The sequence below is a fragment of the Leptosomus discolor genome, chromosome 7 (genome assembly GCF_034619465.1).
Source record: "Leptosomus discolor isolate bLepDis1 chromosome 7, bLepDis1.hap2, whole genome shotgun sequence".
In the NCBI taxonomy this organism is placed as follows: Eukaryota; Metazoa; Chordata; class Aves; order Leptosomiformes; family Leptosomidae; genus Leptosomus; species Leptosomus discolor.
The window spans coordinates 36580716-36600034 of record NC_141397.1 but is presented as its reverse complement, the minus strand read 5'-3'; the positions used below and the strand labels follow the sequence as shown (position 1 = coordinate 36600034).

The 19319-nt window shown below is 53.1% G+C and overlaps 1 protein-coding gene across 1 annotated transcript; it reads left to right on the top strand.

Moving 5' to 3' along the window:
• Positions 1–2486: 2486 nt before the first annotated feature.
• Positions 2487–17676, top strand: EFHD1 (EF-hand domain family member D1). Its single transcript, XM_086468209.1, has 4 exons — positions 2487–2785; positions 10502–10649; positions 16149–16283; positions 17392–17676. The coding sequence occupies exons 1-4, from the start codon at positions 2487–2489 to the stop codon at positions 17524–17526; spliced, it is 717 nt and encodes a 238-aa protein (XP_086324335.1). The 3' UTR covers positions 17527–17676.
• The last annotated feature ends 1643 nt before the right edge of the window (positions 17677–19319 follow it).

Genomic DNA, 19319 nt, shown 5'->3' with positions numbered 1-19319 from the left:
GCCGCGTCACCTCAACAGCAAAACGGGGACCCCCGCGCGCCCAAAGGACCCCCCAGCCAGCACCAAAAGCCTACAGCACCCGGTATTCCCAGGCGGTCTCCCATCCAAGTACTAACCTTAGCTTCCGAGATCATACGAGATTGGGCGTTCTCAGGGTGGTATGGCTGTAGGGAGCCCCTGTCCTGCCAACAGCCCTCTCGCGTCACCGCCACCCCACCCCAATGTATAGCTCCAGGCGGGCCACTTCTCTTGCCCGCGAGAATACCAACACTATCACTTGTACCTGCACCATCTCCGCGCACCCAACACTCCCCTACCCCCGGAACACCCCTCTTCTCTCACCGACAACGCCCTCCCACCCCGACACACGGCCCCACCAACATACTCAGTGGGTCAACGGGCCACGTCAACCCGCCCCCGGACCCCCGCCGCCGCGGCCCACAGTAACACTTACACGCATGACCACCCAGAACTGCCCCTCCACGTCACCCCAACACCAAAACGGGGATGCCTGCGCATCCCACAGGCCCTTATCTACGTACCTCAGACGCACACTTGACCCCTGTGTAGATACGCTGTACACATGATATATATGAAATGTGGGGCATATTTTGGCATGGAATGTGTTCCACGTTTTCCATCACTTTTACCTGCCTTTTATTTCTTTATTATACCCCAGCACTTTACTACTCTGCTTGTACTCAGTCACCATATAAACTCACCACTATCCCCTTAAAGACTACACTCATAGTCACAGTTCTTATGCCTCCTCCCTCTTTACCGGTTTCAACCTGCAGATGACCTGCTTGGGTCGTTCATTTGCCAGGCTCCTCATACCCCACAAATTTATGTCCAGCAGATGGCAACCTGGCTGTGTTGTTGCTGATTTCATGCTCTTTCTACTCAGGTCCCCGGATACCCTACAGCCGAGTAAGCACCTCTATGCTCATAAGCCTCCACCGTGGCCAGTGGCTCGGCAGCAGCTCCCAGTTCTCCTCCCTGTGCCCTTCGTGTGAAAGGAGCTGCTCCCCACCATGGACTTGTCACTCTGAGGGCAAAGCAGTGTGGTCACAGCACATGCCATCCCTTCTGCTCAGCAGCCGTGTTTTCAGGCAGTCCTGGTGTGATACACCTGCAGCGGCCTTCCCCTGCCACACACTGTGTTCACCTTGCAGCCATCCCAACCCTCACTGCGGCAGCTTTGAGCTGCCCAGGCAGCAGGGAGCAGGCCTGGGTTGCTGCAAACAGCCTCAGCAGTCTTTCTCTGAGGAGGTTCAGTGGGAATGAGTTTGCCCAAGAGGATCAGCTGTAGGTCACCACACCATGGTAGGGTCAAAGAGCTGCTTAACACCCACCTGGAGGTGTGAAGTATCACAACAGCTGCTGGGACAGGTTCCCCATGACGTGCAGGCTCGAGCACACAGGAGCCATAAGAGGGTGTTGTGTCCAAGACGGTGCTTTTCTCTCCCCCTCCTTCCTGGGCGATAAATCCCATCAGCAGCCACCCTGAACCGCCCCATGACAACCCTAATCCCATCTTGAGTGACGCCATCAGCCTCCTATCAGCTAGGCCAGAGACGGACAGTTCAGAGAGGGACACCCCTGTCCCCCACAGAGCCCGGGTAGACAGCATGGATGGCACTCGGCACCGGTCCAGAAGGGGAGCAGGGTGGTGGAAAGGGGCTGTCTGTCTTTCGTGCTCTCTGGGGAAGGAGGGGGAGCCTATAGCTGAGCTGAGCTTTGTCCTGGGTTAATTTTAGCCCAAGGAGATAAGAGAAGGGAGGCGCATGGCTGGGCTTAAGGGGTCCCTCTGCTCCAGCGCGGGGCAGGCCTGGCCTCCGCCGTCTCCGCGGGCGCGGGGTGGGCTGTAGGGAGCCTGGAGAGCCGGCGGGGCTCGGCTGCTTTCCCTGGCCGAGCTATGGGCTCATTTCACCCCACAGAGCGGGGCAGCGCAGGGCCGTGGGATGGACCGGGCCTATGCGCCCCGGGCTCAGACTGGCACCCCAGCGTCGGGCGCAGGGGGCTCCTTGGGCGGGGGGGGGGGGGGGGGGTGTGACTCTGACCATGAGGGGGGTGCGTGGGAGAGTGACCATGGGGTTGTACCTGAGTGAGGAGGTTCCCTGTCGGGGGAAGTTGGGTGCCCGTGGGGAGATAGCCTGTGCGGGTGCACCTGAGCGGGATGACTCCTGCGCGGGAAACCGTACCCGTCAGCCTGTGGGGCCGCGCCCGACTGTGGGTGCGCACGAGGGGGTACCCCGGATGCAGCGCGGCCGCCTCACACCCAAACGTCCCTCACAACCGCCACCACCTCCGCGCTTCCTTAAGCGCCCGCCTCGTCCCGGCCTCCCCCCGCCCCGTCCCGCCCCGTTCCGCCCCGCTCCCTCCAAGTGAGGGAATAAAGTTGCGGGCCGGGGCAGGCGGGTCCGGCCAGCGCAGAGTGGAGTCAAACGAAGTGGGAGGTAGCTGCTGTGGGGCAGCGCTGGGCCATGGCTTCAGAGGAGCTGGCGCAGAAGCTGCAGCGGCGGCTGCAGCTGGAGGAGAGCGGAGCGGCGGTGGAGGATGAGGTGGCGGTAGCGGGCAAGGGCGAGGAGGCGGCGGGGGACGAGGCGGAGCGGAGCTGCTTGACGGCCAGCGCGGGCGCGGAGTTGAGCGCCAAGCTGTGTCGGCGGCAGGACATCAACGAGGGGGCGGCGCAGCCCCGGCGGGCCGCCGTCTTCAATCCCTACACTGAGTTCAAGGAGTTCAGCCGCCGGCAGATCAAGGACATGGAGCGCATGTTCCGCCTGTGAGTGGGGCGGGAGCGGGGGGGGGGGCATCGCCTGGCCAGACCCGTCGGGTTTGGGCCTCTTCTTTTCCTCCGCAGACTCTCCCAGCGCTTTTCCCCGGGGGGACATCTGGAGAGAGGCTGCCTGCTCTTGGCGAGATGTTTGCATTGCTCCGCGGTTTTGCGGTCGGGCTGAAAGAAGCTGCGGCGGGTTACCAGCGCCATCTGATCCCCATATTGTTCCTGTGCCTTTGCGGGGGAGGGGTTCGTAGGCTCTGACCCCCACGCTTAGCTCACGGCCTGGGCTTGCCTTTGCTCTACCTGGGTTCAGGACGATGGCCGTTGGCGGTGGCACCTCCGGGCTGTGGCTTTTGGGGGGGCGCTCTGGGTGGGATAGCAGGCTGGGAGAGCACAGGGCGTTGCTGCCCCACACCCTGGGCACCTGGTGGGTTTGTGTCCCGGCGCCTTGCAGTGACACTGGACACTTGTCTTCAGCAACTGCGACCCTGAAAATCCCCAGCAGCTTTGGCGCTGCCGAAGTGCTGTAGCCCCATCCACGGTTCCGTTTCTCAGGTTTGGTGCTCCCTCCCATGCACACCACAGGGCTTTCTCTTGCTTCCCCCTTCCTGGGGGCTGGAATGGAGATCCCCTCCCAGCAGGAAGGTTTGTATTAAAGTCAAGGTGCTGGTGGCAATGCGGAGAGCCGCTTCAGTAAGCAGAAAGGCTTGGTCCTTACCCTGGGCTATGATCCTGCCTGTGTTTCTCCCTCATGAAGCCCTATACTGGCTTCTGCAGTTGGGCTGTGCCTAGGTAGCTTTGGTTGTTCATGCTCAGGTTTCCCTCCAGCACCACAAAACGCTGTGCTCCTGGGCACTGATGCCTCCCAGCCCCAAGGAGTGGGTCAGGCAGGCAGCCACGTGTGCCAGCCAGCTGCAGGCAGGGCTGCCAGACCAGGGTTGAGCTGCTACCAGGCACAAAGAGGCAGGGACACAGAGGTGCTATGTGGGCTGTCACAGCAAGGTGCAAAGACCTACTTCAGCTGACGGAGGTGACTGCAGCAGGGTTTGTAACATGTTAGGTCCTTGTCCTCATATCTGAAAGCTGCCTTGGGCATCCCGGAGGCTGGGGTCATTGTGAGGAGACCAAGAGCCTGGCTGAATGCTCCCAGCTCCTGATGCTGTGGGGTGTTGCCGGCCTCAGCTGGGGCTGTTGCTGCAGGAACCCAGGCAACGGGCTTTTGTGAGCTCCCCAGAGCTCTTTGTTGTATGGGCAGTGTCACATCAGCAGCTGGGTGCAGGAAGGGAGGTGGTCTGGGTAAGACCTGCTCCCCTCTCTCCTGTGCCCTGTTTGACAACGGTTAAAGGGGATCCCACTCTGTGGAGGGCTGAGACATAGCACTGTGAGGGAAGGAAGACAAATGATGCTGGCAGCTGCAGTGCCCAAAAGCTGTGGGTGAGAACCTTGAGCGGGCAGTGGCACTGCCTCAATAGGGATAAGGAAAGGAACCGTGGTGGTTTGGGAAATAAAAAGTGGAAGAGCTGAATTGCAGCCGAATTTTTCAACAATGAGCTCATTAAACGCTGGCCTTGTAAGCGGGGAAACCTAGGTTTTGCAGTTGAATGCTAATCAGCTGGTCAATGTAGCTGGAAAACATTGCATGCCCTGTGAGGACTATTGTAGCTAAGCACTGGCCAGCTGTGCCAAAAGAGGAAGAAGCTGAGCTGCATGGTCCCCTGTGCCCTCCGGACAGGTGGACGGAAAACCTTGTCCTGGTTTTAACTCTGTTAAAGACACCTGGTGTTAATGATGGTGGAGGATCTGGTCTTTGCTCCATCTGCTCCCAGCAACCTGGTTCAAGTATTGGCCCCTACCACGTGCTCTGTGAGGAGAGGAAATGTTTCTCTTAATTCCTGCCAGTCAGTGCTTGAGTTAATGTGATTAAGGCCTTTATTCTCTGTAGGGCTTATTGGCCCTGGCCACCACAACCCAGGGTCTTTCTTACAAATAAGGCTTTGACAGACAGAGATGTATCTTCTCACTGCCATGGGATGCCAGGTTTTCTGCTATCAGGCTTGACATCCAAAAGTGTTTTTTGGTTTAGTGGGACTTGTAAATCTGTAATTTGGGCTAAACTTGAGCCTGTGGGACCCGGGTGCAATGTGGGCTGGGTCAAGGCGCTCCAGCTGAGAAGACAAGAGTTGCTGGTGATAGCAGCTGCTCTGGCATCTGTCAGGGTGTCCCACCATATGGTTGGTATTTGTGACTGCCCTGTGCCAGGGTGGAAGCAAAGTGCCCATCTGAACATGGGACTTCCTGAAATCCAGTGCTCCATCCAGGTGCTGTGTGCTGCTGGCCATGCTGGGAGCATCCTTCCAGAGCAGAAATGATGCTCCTTGCTCCTGCTGCCATGGTTGGGCTCACTTTTCCTCCTCTTGTCCAAGCCTCCCTTTGGCAGCATCCCCCTGTTTCGGCCCTGTTCTCTTGGAGCTGGGGTGCAGGTGTCTGCTGTGGGTGCTGGGGCTGTGTGGGAGCATGCAGGGGCTGCTGGGTGCAAGCAGCTCTTGGGGTGGGTATTTTTTTTGGCAGAAGGACCAGGAACTCTGTAGCTTAGGCTAATTATAATGTGACCTAATTAGCTGCCTATTCTGATAATGTGTGAGGACTGTGGTAACCATGATAATCTCCCTTCCCCAAGTCTTGTGAGTGACCCTCAGGATTTCTGGAGTCTCACAGCTCCCCTTGGTGCCATCTTGTCTGGGGCAATGGCAGAAGGGGTGTGAAAGCCAGGCTGTGAGGCTGTATGAGTGACCTTTCCGAGGGGTATAGGGGGGAGGAAAACAGCCACTGGCTTCAGCTGTGGGGTGTGAGCAAGTGGAGAAATTCCAGCCTTGCTAGTGCTTTTGTATTGAGGGAATTTTATTTATTGCCCACACCTTTCGCAAATACCTTGTGCCTGGCTGGAGTGAGAGGCTGTGATGTCCCCTTGCCCTCCTGAAGCCACTTGGGAGCCCCTCGCTGGGTGCCCCCGTACCAAGAGACATGTCTGATGTGCTGCAGCAGTCCTGCTTGTTTCAGGACTGTCATGCTCCTGGTGTGACTGGCTGTCTCTGGTCTGTGACCAGCTGTCTCTGGAGTCCCAGTGGTCAGGGAGGTCATCCCCATGGGGACTTGGCCACTCAGCCTGGGCCCTGTGGGCTTTGATGCCTCAGGGTCTTGCACAGCATCTCAGAGGAGATCTTGCTGGATCTCGCCCTCGTGTCCCTCCAAGAGCAGGAAAGCTCCTGCTGCCTGGGCTGGGGAGGATGGAGCTGTGCACAGCCAAGGAGCCTGTTCATGTTCCCACCCCAATATGGAGGAATTGTTTCCAAAGCTCTTGGCAAGAGAATAGAATATTTCGGTTGGAAGGGACCTACAATGATCGTGTCCAACTTCCTGACCACTTCAGGGCTGACCAAAAGTTAAAGCACATTACACAAGGGCATTGTCCAAATGCCTCTTGAACACTGACAGGCTTGGGGTATTGACCACCTCTCTAGGAAGCCTGTTCCAGGGTTTGACCACCCTCTTGGTAAGGAAATGCTTCCTCATGTCCAGTCTGATCCTCCCCTGAGGCAGCTTTGAATGGTTTCCCACACATCCTATCACTGGATACCAGGGTGAAAAGATTAGCACCTCCTTCTCCATGTAAGGTGAAACGCAACACTCAGAGGGAATAAAGTACTACTTAGAAAGGATTTTGAAATATTTAAGAGGAGATTATTACTACTTCAATGCCATTACTCAAACAGCTTTATTTCAAAACCCGTATTAGGCCATTGCAGCATGCAGGAACTACACATCAAAGTACAAGTGCCCATAGCATGTGGAGCAAGTTTAGGTACAGCTAATGTGTACAGGGAGGGCAGGTTTTCTTTCCAGCCTTTCTCAAGAAGTGTCAACGTTTAGCAACTGCTCTTTGATCCTTCAGGATTTGGGATTTCTCATTCAACTATCCTTTTTTTTTTCCTTGGGTTTTTTCAGGCAGCTGGGAGGTGACTGCAGAGTCAGTACAGGTGATGCAGTCCTCAGCATCTCATTTTTCCTTACTTCCTGATCCATCTTTCTTCTGCAGTGTAACCCCCCAGCTATGCTGCATAACACCAGTACAATGATTGTACTTGGGCAGTAATTGTGTATAACAGACTTCTTGCTCTTAAGCAAGCCTTCTCTTCCCTCCCCCCTGCCCTGCATTTCTGCTCCTGCTTTGCTCCCCCAGTGCTTCAGCAGGCAGGCATGCTCTGTAGCCTGGGTGGAAGCGAGCTAGCGTGGGAATCTGGGCTCATCCTTGTTGCAGCAGATTTTGGCAGTTGCTGCCTGTGTCTCATCTGCTGCCAGGAATGCCACTGCGGCGGCGCTGCGAAGCCTTATCGTGCTGGCTGTGGTGCTTGTAGCTGCCTGCAGTGTCCCAGCCATCGCAGGTGGAGACCCACCATGGCACTGACGTGCTGCTGGAGTTGCCTGTCTGTGATATGAGATGTCTTTGCCTGTTGGCGTGAGAGCCCCTCTGTCTCTAAGGCCTGTGCGTCACTGGGGTGAGGCTTGGCTTGTGGCCTGGGGAGCTCTGAGCCCAAAGAGAGCAAGTCTCTGGTGTCACGGTGGAACAGTGGGTGATGGCAGAGCTGGCAAGGCACCCGAGTGCTGTGTACTCTTGCTGTGCCACTCCTGGACTACAGAACAGGATGGCTGCCCAGGATTCTGGGATGTGTTTAGGGACCAAACTTGCCCTGGTGCCCTCCTTCAGCTCTGCCTATGTTGTCTGTTTGGGCTGACCAGTGTCCATCACCAGTAAAGGGCTGCTGTGCAGGCAGTGAAAGGGGTATGAGTGGTGTCAGGGGCTGGCTGGAGCCCTGGGCCCTGAAAAAAAGCAGACAGTGGGGTTTTAGGAGCTTCCAAAAGGCAGACACCAGGGGTTTTGGTAGGGCTGAGCTGTGCCGGGAACGTCAGCCGACCAACAAGGTGCAGCCTGTGCCCCATTGAGTGTCTGCGGGGAGGTGGCGGGGAATGAATTGCACTGTCTCTCATGCCCCATAAATACGCCTCTCCCTAAATAGTCTGGCTGCGCGGCTCAGTGGCAGCCGAGTGGCTGTACCCAGGTCCTAAAATATTCGAGCTGTTTTAAGAGGTGAGCGGGGTGGGGAGGGAATGCAGCGGTTTGTAGGGTGCTGTTGTTGCGCTGCGGGGCTGGCACCGAGAGTCCGGGGGCTTCATCTTCCCTCCTGTCCGGCTGTCCCCTCTGCACGGGACTGGTAACCCGGTTTCAGGGTGAATCTCGGCGTCAGCTGCACCCTGGCCCGGCACGCCCGCCCCCATTGTGCGGGCGGCGCAGCGTGCTGCTCTGCTGCTACGGCCGCTGCTGGCAAGACCCCGTTTCTCACAATCCTGGCTTTGTGCTGCCTCTGCAGGGATGGCCAGCCCTGAAGCTGTGCCCCACGCTTAACCCCTTCGGGGCGGCGCGTTTGCCCCCGGGCTTCGTGCCGGGGCAGGCACAAAGGGACGGTGTTTGCTGCCTAGGGTCAGGAGCAGGTGGATGCTAGCTGGGCATATGCCCTCCTTCTGCCTTCATCTCCATATCCAATACCTCCGAGAGGGACTGGGCAGTGTCCCCACCCTGGATGGGCAGCCCTTGATGGGGGCCTCGGTGTAGTCCTGTGTCCACACCCAAAGGGCAGTGTGAGATTGCTGGGGCCAAAAAAATCCCCACACCAATCCCAAGTGCCTCTGTGCCCCTGTGTGCTTTGCTACTTTGTCTGATAACAGGCACCGCCTCTCCAGCTGCCTTACTCCAGAGGAATGGCTCCACACCCTTTCTCCCAAACTTAGAGCAAAGCAAATCAACAATTAAATATTTCACTTACTACACTTCTGTGAGGTCTTGAAAGTGCATCTCGGAGCTGGGCTGGTTAATGCTGTGAATGTGTACCTTAATTAACTGACGCCTTCTTTGCTGTGATGAACCCACTGCCTTTCCTCCCCATGATGTCTCAGGTCTGTGACCTGGTTTCTGCTCTGATGGAGGTTTCTTTCCTAGTTTTTCCAGAAAGCTGTCCAGCTTGGTGGGCTCTCGGGTTTGCTGGGTGCAGAGCATGCAGGCAGATTGGTAGCAGAGGCCGTGCGCCAGCCTGGTGGTGACATCCCTGTTATTTGGGGTCTCTTGGGTCTGTCACCCTTGGAAACAAAGAGACACAGGGTATGAAAGGTGATTATGGAGGCAGTGGGACTCTGGAAAGCCATGGAGGCCATGCCAGTTTGGGGAAAAAGCACTGTGTGCCTGTGCTCATGAGGGCAGGGGCAGAGCTCTTGGCTGCAGCCTGCAAGCAGCTTGGGGTTGGTGGCTTTGTTCATGCTTTCCTCTGCCACAGTTTCCTCTGTGGCTGTGAGGTTTCTCAGCTGGAAAGGGCTTTTTTCCAGGGTAACCATAACTGTGCAGGTCTCAGTCTGGGATGGCTACAGCCCCGATTTCTTTGGAAGAGAGCTAACAGACAATGAAAGATGATAGGTGGGAGGATTTGACTGGCTCCTGCCAATGGGAAAGGTTCAGCGCCATGCCTAGCGTTTCCTTTCCAAATGGCTGAAAGGATTTAATTCTGGCAGGGTTGAGATGTTTGTGAGGGGGCAGTAGCAGGCTGTGCACTGGGGCTGAGCCCAGCCTGCCAGGCCCTGTCCCATCCTCCCATGTGAGCCCCCAGCTCTGTGCTGGACCCCGATGGCAGGACCAGAATGAGGGAGGGCTGTCGATGGGCTGTCTGATAGTAGAGCACCCATTCCTTCAGCCTTTAGACTTTGTGACTGGTTTTAGACTCAGTGATGGCCCTGATGAGTGTGAAGCGCTGGTTGCAGGGTGGGCCGGATGCTTTGCTTGCACCTGCAGTGGATGTCAGGGGAGGAATTGGTGCACGGCCCCAGGCTGAGCATGGCAGGTCGCTGCCTCCTGGTCCCTCAAGCACTCTGCCCCTTTGCACAGGTGCTCTCTTTTCCTTCAGAGTCCTTGCAGTCCTTTGCACTCTATTGGGAGCATGGTCCCACTTCAGTCTTGCTCTGGAGGTGGGCACTGTTTTCTTCTGTCAGCCTGGCCCTGTGATGCAGCCTGCAGCACCAGCTAGGATTGCTGTGCTCCCCCAGGATTTCTGCTCTGCCCAGGGACAGTGAATAAACAGCTGCCCTGAAGCATGGTGCTTGTGTAGTACAAAGCCATTTTGGAGAGGAAAGATCTTAACAGCTAGAGGGGGTGTGTTTTGCTTACAAAGGAAGATAGCTGCTTTCTGCTGGGAGGTTCTGGTTGGTCTCTGCTCCCTGTTTCTCCTTGAAATGAGCAGGAGACCTGGCAGCAGCTGGCTCTGGCATGCCTTTGCCTCACTGCGCTGGTGCATGGTGTAAGCTCCATGCAAGAAACCTTCATGCTGGACACACAAGTGGGCGAGATGGAGATCCCGCTGAGATAAGCTGAGTTCCTCCATGTTCCTTCTGTGTGGGTGGTTTGGTCTGAGCTCCACTGAGCACTACTCTCTCTGATAAGACAGCTGTAAAAGCTGCCAGCTACTTCCCTGAGCTTAATATATCTCAGCACTGGCCATATCATGCAGCTTCCCCTCTCCCCCAAGCTTTGAACCACCCCATGACTTCATCCATTTGCACAGTTCCTCTTCTGGGAAGGTGGATATGGAAGATGAGAGCTGACCCACTCCTCTTTGCACCCTGCAGGTATGACTCAGGACGGGATGGGTACATCGACCTGATGGAGCTGAAGCTGATGATGGAAAAGCTGGGAGCCCCACAGACCCACCTGGGGCTGAAGAACATGATCAAGGAGGTGGATGAAGACTTTGATGGAAAGCTATGCTTCCGTGAGGTGAGGGTGGCTGCAGAAGCAGACCAGGATGTGGCTGTGGGGTGGAAGGAGGCGACAGCCAGGCCTTGCACTACAGCTGTATGTAGCCCTGTCCCCTCTGTGTTTCTCCAGCTGTGGTGTGCAGTGAAGCAGGTGAGTTTCCCCATGCCATGCGGAGCTCAAGGTGCAGAGCACTGTCAACATCCATCTCCATGTTGCCATAATGATACCTGATACCAAAGCTCTCCAACCTCCCTGCTTGCTTTGGGAGCACACTTGAGCCCTGCTGTAGCTACTTGGGAGTGTTGACAGAGCTCCCTGCTGTAGCTGGAGGCGGCATGTCCCTCCAGTCCCAAGGTCTCATTGCTGGGCTCCTGCAGTACAGCAGCTTGGACCTCATTTCAGGTGCAGGGCAAGGGCTCTGCTCAGAGCAGCTGATCTCATGGGGTGCAGGAGGCTTCCTTTTCCAGTTTATATTGGGTCCCTCTCTGCATCACACCGTGACCAGCCATGGCAAGCTTCACAAGGTAGCCTCCCTGTAGCAGGTATAAACATGGTGATGCAGCAGTTTGGTACTGTATGCTGGCTCAGCATGGACACAGAGCAAACGGGTCTGTCATCACTGCTGTGCTGAGACTGCTGGGAGCAGTGTGGATAGGCCAGAAACTGCTGCTGGGTGGAGGAGAAGGAATTTGAGTAGTGACCTGCATTCAGTCAAGGGTACCCAACTCAGCAGGAAAGAGGAGCCCAGATACCAAAACCTTCTGTTGCATCATCTCCTCTCAGGCTTGGAGTACTGTCTCAATCAGAAATGTACATCACACTGGCTTTCTGAATTAACTGACAGCCCCTTAGGCAGCAGGAGCGCCAGCCTGCTTGTGTCCTGCACCAGTTGTGGGAGCTGTGCTGCTGTCCTGCTTCCTCCTGCCCCAGAGGATGGCTTCGATTGGCCCTGAGCAGTTGGGCTCTCTTGTTTCTGCAGGGGCTGTGCTCTCACCATGCCTCCTCCAGGGCAGGGGTTTGGTTGTGGAGATGAGGTGCAGAGCTCTCCACAGCTCAGGACAGAGTTCTTCATTTTGGAAGTTCTGAGACCTTTGGCAGTGCCTGGGAGGTTGAGCAGCCAGGGCCTGTGACTGGCTCGACTGGTCAGGGTGCGAGGGGTGACTGGCAGCTCATAGAGCTGCTGCTCTGTCTCTCTGTGCTGGCACATCGTAGCATCTCTCCCTGTTTTCATCCCCCAAGGGTCCTGTTGCATTTCTTTTGCTGCAAGAGGGCAGCAGTAGAGGACAAAGGCCAAAGACTGCTGGGTTACAGGGCCCAGCCCTTAGAGAGATGGAAGAAAAGACATGCAAATCTGGGAAGTGAGAGCCTGTCTGTTCATACCAGCAAAGCCCAAAGCCGCGAAGCCCTAAGCCATCTACTTCTCTGGGTGAGGAAGGGGACCTTCCAGGTCAAGGTGAACTGGGGGTAGCAAAGAATCCAGCAGAGCAGGAAGAGCACCATGCCCATGGTCCCAGGTCAGACTGTGATTGCCAGACTGAGTGGGCTGGAGGAGCCCTGTGTCTCTCTGTGCCTCCTGGGCCACCCTTCACCCCGGTGAAGAGCTGGGGACAGCCTCTGGGCTTGCTGCAGGGCCTCTCCTGTGAAAGAGAAGTGTCTTTATCCTCAAGGCTCTGGAAGATGCCATGGTGTCCTGACACCAGTGGGGTGGCACAAGTGGCAGAGCAGCTCCTCTTCTGCTGCCACCTGTTTGGAGCACATCCCCCTGCATGGCCGCCTGTCAGCCAGCGTAGGCTGCCTGTGCTGCCAGCTCTTGGCACGTGGCACACAGCAGCTGGTGCTGTTGTAGCTTCTTGCCAGATGGAAAATGATGGTCAAGCAAACACAAGCTTGAGTGACACATCAGTTGGAATGAAGGAGCGTCACTGGCAGAACTCTGGGGACAAATTACATGGCAGCTTTGGCATGTACCCAAAGCTTCCCATGGTAGAGAGGAGCAGGATGCTTCTTGCTGTGTTCAGATATGCCATGTCCAGCTGCTGTGTTCAGGCAGAGAACTGGCAGGGCGGCAGGTTTCCTGGTGGGTGAGGAGGCCTGAACCAGCCCGTAGCCCTGCCCAGCTCTGCTTCCTGTTGGTGTGATGAGCAAGCATGTGGAGGGTGACCAAGTGGACTTGGGATCTTCTGTCAACACAAGGAAAAACCCTGGTTTAAATGAGTATCCAAACTCAGCAGGGTGTAACTCAAGTACTAGAGGGCTCCTGTCTGCCTCTCCAGAGAATGAAGAGTACTGACATACCTGCTTGAAGACATGCTTCTTGTGGCCTGGCCAGAGAATTGATAAGGCCCTCTTTCACTTGCAATAGGTCATCTTTTGTTGCTTCTTTGAGTAGTGTCGTGTCTGCTTATCCAAGGTAAGCTGTTGCCTGGAAAGCAGGCTTGTATGGCTCTGACTTACTGCTGATAAACCACTGGCCCTGTTATGAAAGCTACTTTCTGCCACTGACCTTTGAGCATACATCAATACATCAACAATTAACTGCACAAGACTCCCTCTGTGACTCAAGCAAAGAAATTTAGGCTTAAAAAGATTAGGTACAGTGTGGGGGAGAAAACATGTGACTATCTGGTTCTGTCCTTACCACAGGAAGCCAGAGTTAATTGCTATAATAGTAATGTCTAATTGTAGCTGCTATCTGAAACCCACAAAAAATCCGTCCACTCTCCCAGACGCCTGTACCAGCTTAAATGCTGACCCACATCATGTGTTTGCTAGCAGGGTTGGTGCAAACCACAGCTTCGGGTGGCACTGCTTTTCTGGCAGGCTGCTGCTGCCACCTGTCAATCTTGTACCTTCCCTCGCATCCCTGAGGCCAGCATGGTGCCCAGTGGGGCTGCATAACTGCAGCATTGATCTGAGAACTGGCACTGTGGGGTAGGTCTTGGATCACAAAGGATGTGAGAGCAGATACATCTCTTATCTCTTGTGAGGTTAGTGTTGTAGAAAGTGTGCGTTATGTCCTCCTTGAGAGCACAGCTTTTAAAGGTACCAACAGTATTGACTTTTGCTTCTCTATGGACATTTCTCTGAAGCTTAGCTGCATGTGGTGTGCCCTGGGCCCAGTGAGGGTGTGAGACAGGCTAGGAATGGGAGCTGACAAAGACTGCTGGTGTTCTCCAGTTCGTAAGGAACAGTGCCTTGAGCAAATAACTGGTGAGGTGAGCTGCAGGTAGGGTGCTGACGTGAGGAAGGATTGCTCCTGAACTGTGTGTTCAGTGTGATGCTCCATGGTCCTGTTGGTGTGATGAGCAAGCATGTGGAGGGTGACCAAGTGGACTTGGGATGCTCTGTCAACACAAGGAAAAACCCTGGTTTAAATGAGTATCCGAACTCAGCAGGGTGTAACTCAAGTACTGGAGGGCTCCTGTCTGCCTCTCCAGAGAATAAAGAGTACTGACATACCTGCTTGAAGACATCAGTCTGGCAATCACAGTCTGACCTGGGACCATGGGCATGGTGCTCTTCCTGCTCTGCTGGATTCTTTGCTACCCCCAGTTCACCTTGACCTGGAAGGTCCCCTTCCTCGCCCAGAGAAGTAGATGGCTTAGGGCTTCGCGGCTTTGGGCTTTGCTGGTATGAACAGACAGGCTCTCACTTCCCAGATTTGCATGTCTTTTCTTCCATCTCTCTAAGGGCTGGGCCCTGTAACCCAGCAGTCTTTGGCCTTTGTCCTCTACTGCTGCCCTCTTGCAGCAAAAGAAATGCAACAGGACCTTTGGGGGATGAAAACAGGGAGAGATGCTATGATGTGCCAGCACAGAGAGACAGAGCAGCAGCTCTATGAGCTGCCTGTGTGTGCCAGTGCGATGCTCCATGGTCCACCTGTCTGGGTCCTTGAGGCTGACGTTAGGCTGTGTCCACCCCAACCGGTGGCTCGGTGGCTCAGTCCCTGGTTTCCTTAGTTCAGCCTGCCCTTCCTGGCTGTGGCAGCCTGTATTCCACCAGAGGATTGCTGCCCCATCCCCTAGTTTCAGGATGATTCATGCACACTTGTAGTCATGACTGGGTGTTTCCAGTCCCTCCCCCAGCGACAGCTGTACCAGACCTCAGGATTGTGCTGCCTCCACTGCCCTTTTCCAATGCCCGGAAGAGGGACTGACAGGGTGGAGCAGAAACTGTGAAGAGGAACCATGACTAATACCAGCCTGGCTGCCAGCCTTGTGTCCCTGTGCCTGGTGGTGTAGGAGGAGAGGAACTAGCCTGACCCCAGCAAATCAAAGTGGAGGGAGAGGGTGTCTTGGGGAGGATTTGGTTTCTTTCTGAGCAGGATGTTCTGCCCATTCATCAGAGCATCATTTAATTTCTTGTATGTGTTTGGAGGGGGAAAAGTTCCTTGTCCAAGTGCAGCCTGCTTTCTGGCTTCTCCGTGCTGAGCACACGTGGGTTACAAGGCTGTCACATGAAGCAATGCCTGGTGATGCTGCCTCTGCGAGAGGGCAGCTAGCGCTGCTGTCATCTCCACACCCTTCCCCATGGGAGGCCTTCCCAAACTCTCCCATCTCTACCAGCTCCCACGAGCAACTTGAAGCAGGCAAGTGCTTTAGGAGCTGGCTCGGTGTGGATGCTGGGACTCTGCTGCCCTCCTCCGGGACAGCTCGGGCTCTCTGTAGGAATAAGCAAAGTCCCAAGCCTGGCAGGCTGAAAAGCACAGCACTGGAGATATTTGATGTCCCTGTGCAAGTGGATTTCAGGGCAACCCTACATGCTATTTGCAGCCCTCTGGCCTGGACTGAAAAAAAAGGTGTGATTTCATGGACCATAATACAGTTCTTTTTTGTTGTTGTTGTTTGTTTCCCTTTGCCATTCACTTGCCAATATGCACTCTAGTTTAGTGACCTGGATTTGTTAAATGTCTATGGTCCAGTGGAGGACAAAGGTTTTAAAACAAGTTGCTCTGTGGATGCTTGTTCAAGCCACTCTATTAAAAGGGCATGCACACACTTGGGCTGCTGTTCTCTCTTAACAGGAATGCACTGGTGCCTTGGTTCAGGGAGCCTGGGGTTCAAGTGTGAGCCAGGGCTCTCTTTGCCCTGCTTTCATTGTCATGGGATGTGATCTGAGCCCTTGGAACACTGAGGAAGCTGGGGGGGGGGGAGGGGCTTGTGCATACACCGTTAGGGTGTGGGGACATAAAAAGGTGTATCTGAGCCCACCATAAGGTTGTACTAGGCAGGTGGAACAGTGGCCTCCTTCCTCTGGCCATGTAGCAGCCCAGGCTTGGTAGGAGCTGTATTTCACCAGGGTTCTGCTCCCCAGGAAACCCTCTTTTCCTGTGAGACTTCTACCTCTTAGGAGCCAGGGCACTGGAGCACAAGTTAGTGGTGCCACTTGGTTTATATAGAGCTGGTTTCCTTTGCTTAGAAATGTAAATTCCAGCCCCAGGTGAATGTCTGTGCTGTTTGCATTTTAAGTTGTTTGAGCCTCAGGGAAGAACTTGAATGTTCTTTTCTGTCTTGCTAGTTCCTGCTGATTTTCCATAAAGCTGCAGCTGGGGAACTCGAGGAGGACAGCGGCCTGTTGACTCTTGCGAAGCTCTCGGAGATAGATGTCTCCATTGAGGGTGTCAAAGGAGCCAAGAACTTCTTTGAAGCCAAGGTATGGTGTGGCACAGCAGAACACAAAAAATCTCTGCATGCAGGCTTTAATTGCCACTGAGACACTGACACTGCTTGGTTTTCAACAGAGGATTTCTCCCTAACTAAAATGATGCGTATTTCATGCCCCTCTCTGCCCCCACCAAGCTCAGCCATAGTTTTTCCCTTCGAACTTTGTTGGACTCTAGCCGCAGCCTTCCTCTGCAGATGAGTCAACACTACAACAGCTTAATTCACCATCTCTGTCCCTGGTAGAGCTAACTGGCTGATGTGTCCCCCTGTGGCTAGGAGCTCTATGGGACCAGCTGGCTGACTGCTTTTAGAGACAAAAGCATCCTGAAAACTAATGCAATAAGGACAGAGTTTCCCATTTTGCAAAAGCTCCCTCAACAAGAACACTCTTGAGTTCAGTGGTGAATGGAGTATTTCGGAGTATAGGATTTCAGACATCTTTCTCGAGCAGCTCTCTATTAACATTTGGAATCAAAACTATTTTGCAGGGTCCTGGCAGGGGTTGGCAGAAAGAGCTTTGCACCATTCAAAGCTGACAGAGCACCCTTTTTGAAAGCTCTTTTGGAGAGAAAATAATCCTGCTTGTTTATATAAGTTTTTTTTCCCAAGAGCATAACACAGCTATTGCACAGCAGATGTACTGAGATGAAAGCTGGAAAAATAGCCAGCAAATAAACAATGTCTCTTTGATCTGCAGATTATCCCTGGTGTAGTACGATGTTCTCGGATTCGGCTGTGATTCAGAACTGTTTTCTGCAGTACTTTCTCCCACTGTATACTCACAACTTACGCTGTGCTGCCTGCTTACAGAAGGAATGTATGTGACCCAGTACTGATGGCATTGTTTTGGGGACTTGTTAGTTAGTGACTTATTAGTAAATGACCTTTCTTTTGTTGATGTTAATATCAAGCAAGCTAACAGGTATGGGGTGTAAATGGCCAAACACCGCAGTGTAATTAATACTTCACCCATCATGACAGAGCTTCCCAGCAAGCACTGGGAGTTGCAGCAAACAGTTCTGCATTGCTCATCTGGGAGTAGTTCTGGCTCTCCCTCTGATGCAAGGCTTGACACTTTTTTATTTTCTCTCTCAAAGGTTCAAGCCCTCTCTTCAGCCAGTAAGTTTGAAGCAGAGATAAAAGCTGAGCAGGATGAGCGAAAGCGGGAAGAGGAGGAAAGGAAACACCGCCGAGCAGCTTTCAGGGAGTTAAAATCTGCATTTACTCAGTAACCGGCCAGCCAATATGCACTCTGAGATTGCACATGACTTGGTACTTTTCCCAGATCAGGGCTCTACCTGGAGAGAACTGCCTGAATCCTGCCTAAAACTCATTACAGCTTCGCTAGCCTTCCTCTTCTGAAGATCCTCCTGAGTTTCTAAGGGCACAACTCTTGCAGTTATTATGCATTCATGATGACATGAATCGTAAGAGCTGTGTACGTGCTCTTTGCTCTGAACTGCCAGGAGCATGTCACCCTGAAGCAGAAGCAGCAGGTAGCAAAACATGGGTGAGCACTGACAAGTGTCATATTTGCCTGCTTCATTCTTTCCTTCTTTTCTATACCTCCTTTTTCCCTTAACCCCTTATTATTAATTAATTCCTTGCTTACAGGCAAGTAGTCAGGTCTTCTGTAAATCAGGGTGTACAAAGTACAGCTTGACTTCCTGTACGTTTGTACTGCTGTTGGGTGTTGTCATGCATCCTTTGCTATCCCTTTTTTTCTTCCTCAAAGCCCCATGCCACAGGCACTGTAAAGACACTGTGAAGAGAGAAAGATAGTTACTAGGGACATGGATCAAATTAACATTTCCTGTAGCATTTTCTCCACCCAGCATGTTGGAGAGTCTTCCATTTTTTTCTTCTCTGAAGTGCCATAGTAACAAACCTTTCAATAAGAGACAAGATTTCCCAGGACTTCAAAGGGAGGAAGCTGGCTCTCTCTTTAAATGAGGAATAGAAAACTGAGTTGCCTGACCATGTATCTTTCACATTCCATCACGTTTAGTGTACTGTACAGCTTCACTGTATTTTTCCAGCCTTAGGCAGCTGTATCTGTTTTTAAGGGATATTGCCAGCTGGACAACAGATTTGGATGGCACACTGGGGTTTTCTATTTGGAAATTTGCTCATCTCCTGAATCATGAAGGTGACACTGATTTCATTAGAGTCATGACAGATAACACCAGCCCAGCATACTGAGCAATTCCTGCTCAAGAAGGGAAGAGCAGTGAGGTGAGCATGTTTAGCTGAACTGAATTTAGAGGGCTTGCACTATATTATTAGCCATTTTCTTCTGCAAACACAGGAAACTTGCCCACAAATGTTAAAATGCCCACTGCTTGTCTGGATAGATACACTGTAGGTCATGGCAGGGGAGCTGTGTTCCCTCAGAGATGTCTCTCGAAATGTAGATTTGCTCAAATTCTGCTTCTACTATTGCCCCAGTTTGTGCATTTCGTTTTTTTTTTTCTTTCCAGAACAAAACTCACCTGTTGTCTTTTCACTTGTCTGTTTTGCTTCTTAAACTGTGAGCACTAAACTGTGAGCATGGAATAATAAATAGAAAAACCTCTACTCTTTAATGTCAGGTGACAGAATTGCTAAACAATTAAACTGTGTATATATATCTTCACAGATTATATTTTATAAATCACGCTTTTTTAGCTAAATATTTATAATTAAATGTTTTTATACTTTACAACAAAGCAGATAATTTCATCTTCAATAATTTCTCCTGTTGCTGAAATGTACAAATAAAGTATTATCTCCAGTCTTGTCCGTGGTTTATTTTAGGTCCCTGAATATACCATTTTGTCACAAATTACATAGTGATCCCCAAAGCTTGGCATCCTGACTTGGATGAGTGAGAGAAGCGTACAGCCCCTTCTTGATAGCACTTCCCCTTTTGTACAGCAGTTCTGGTGTAAAAAGCCCTAATGTTTGCAATTCCTCAGAAAGGGCCATGGCTGTATAAATGTTTGAAATACTGACATCTGAATGTTGTCAGCCTTCCCTTATCTTA

Excerpts from the sequence above, each read along its gene's own strand:
- EFHD1 (XM_086468209.1), top strand. The coding sequence starts at position 2,487 with ATGGCTTCAGAGGAGCTGGCGCAGAAGCTGCAGCGGCGGCTGCAGCTG. Across the intron at positions 10,650-16,148 it reads GAAAGCTATGCTTCCGTGAG|TTCCTGCTGATTTTCCATAA; the intron begins GTGAGGGTGGCT and ends CTGTCTTGCTAG. Across the intron at positions 16,284-17,391 it reads AGAACTTCTTTGAAGCCAAG|GTTCAAGCCCTCTCTTCAGC; the intron begins GTATGGTGTGGC and ends TCTCTCTCAAAG.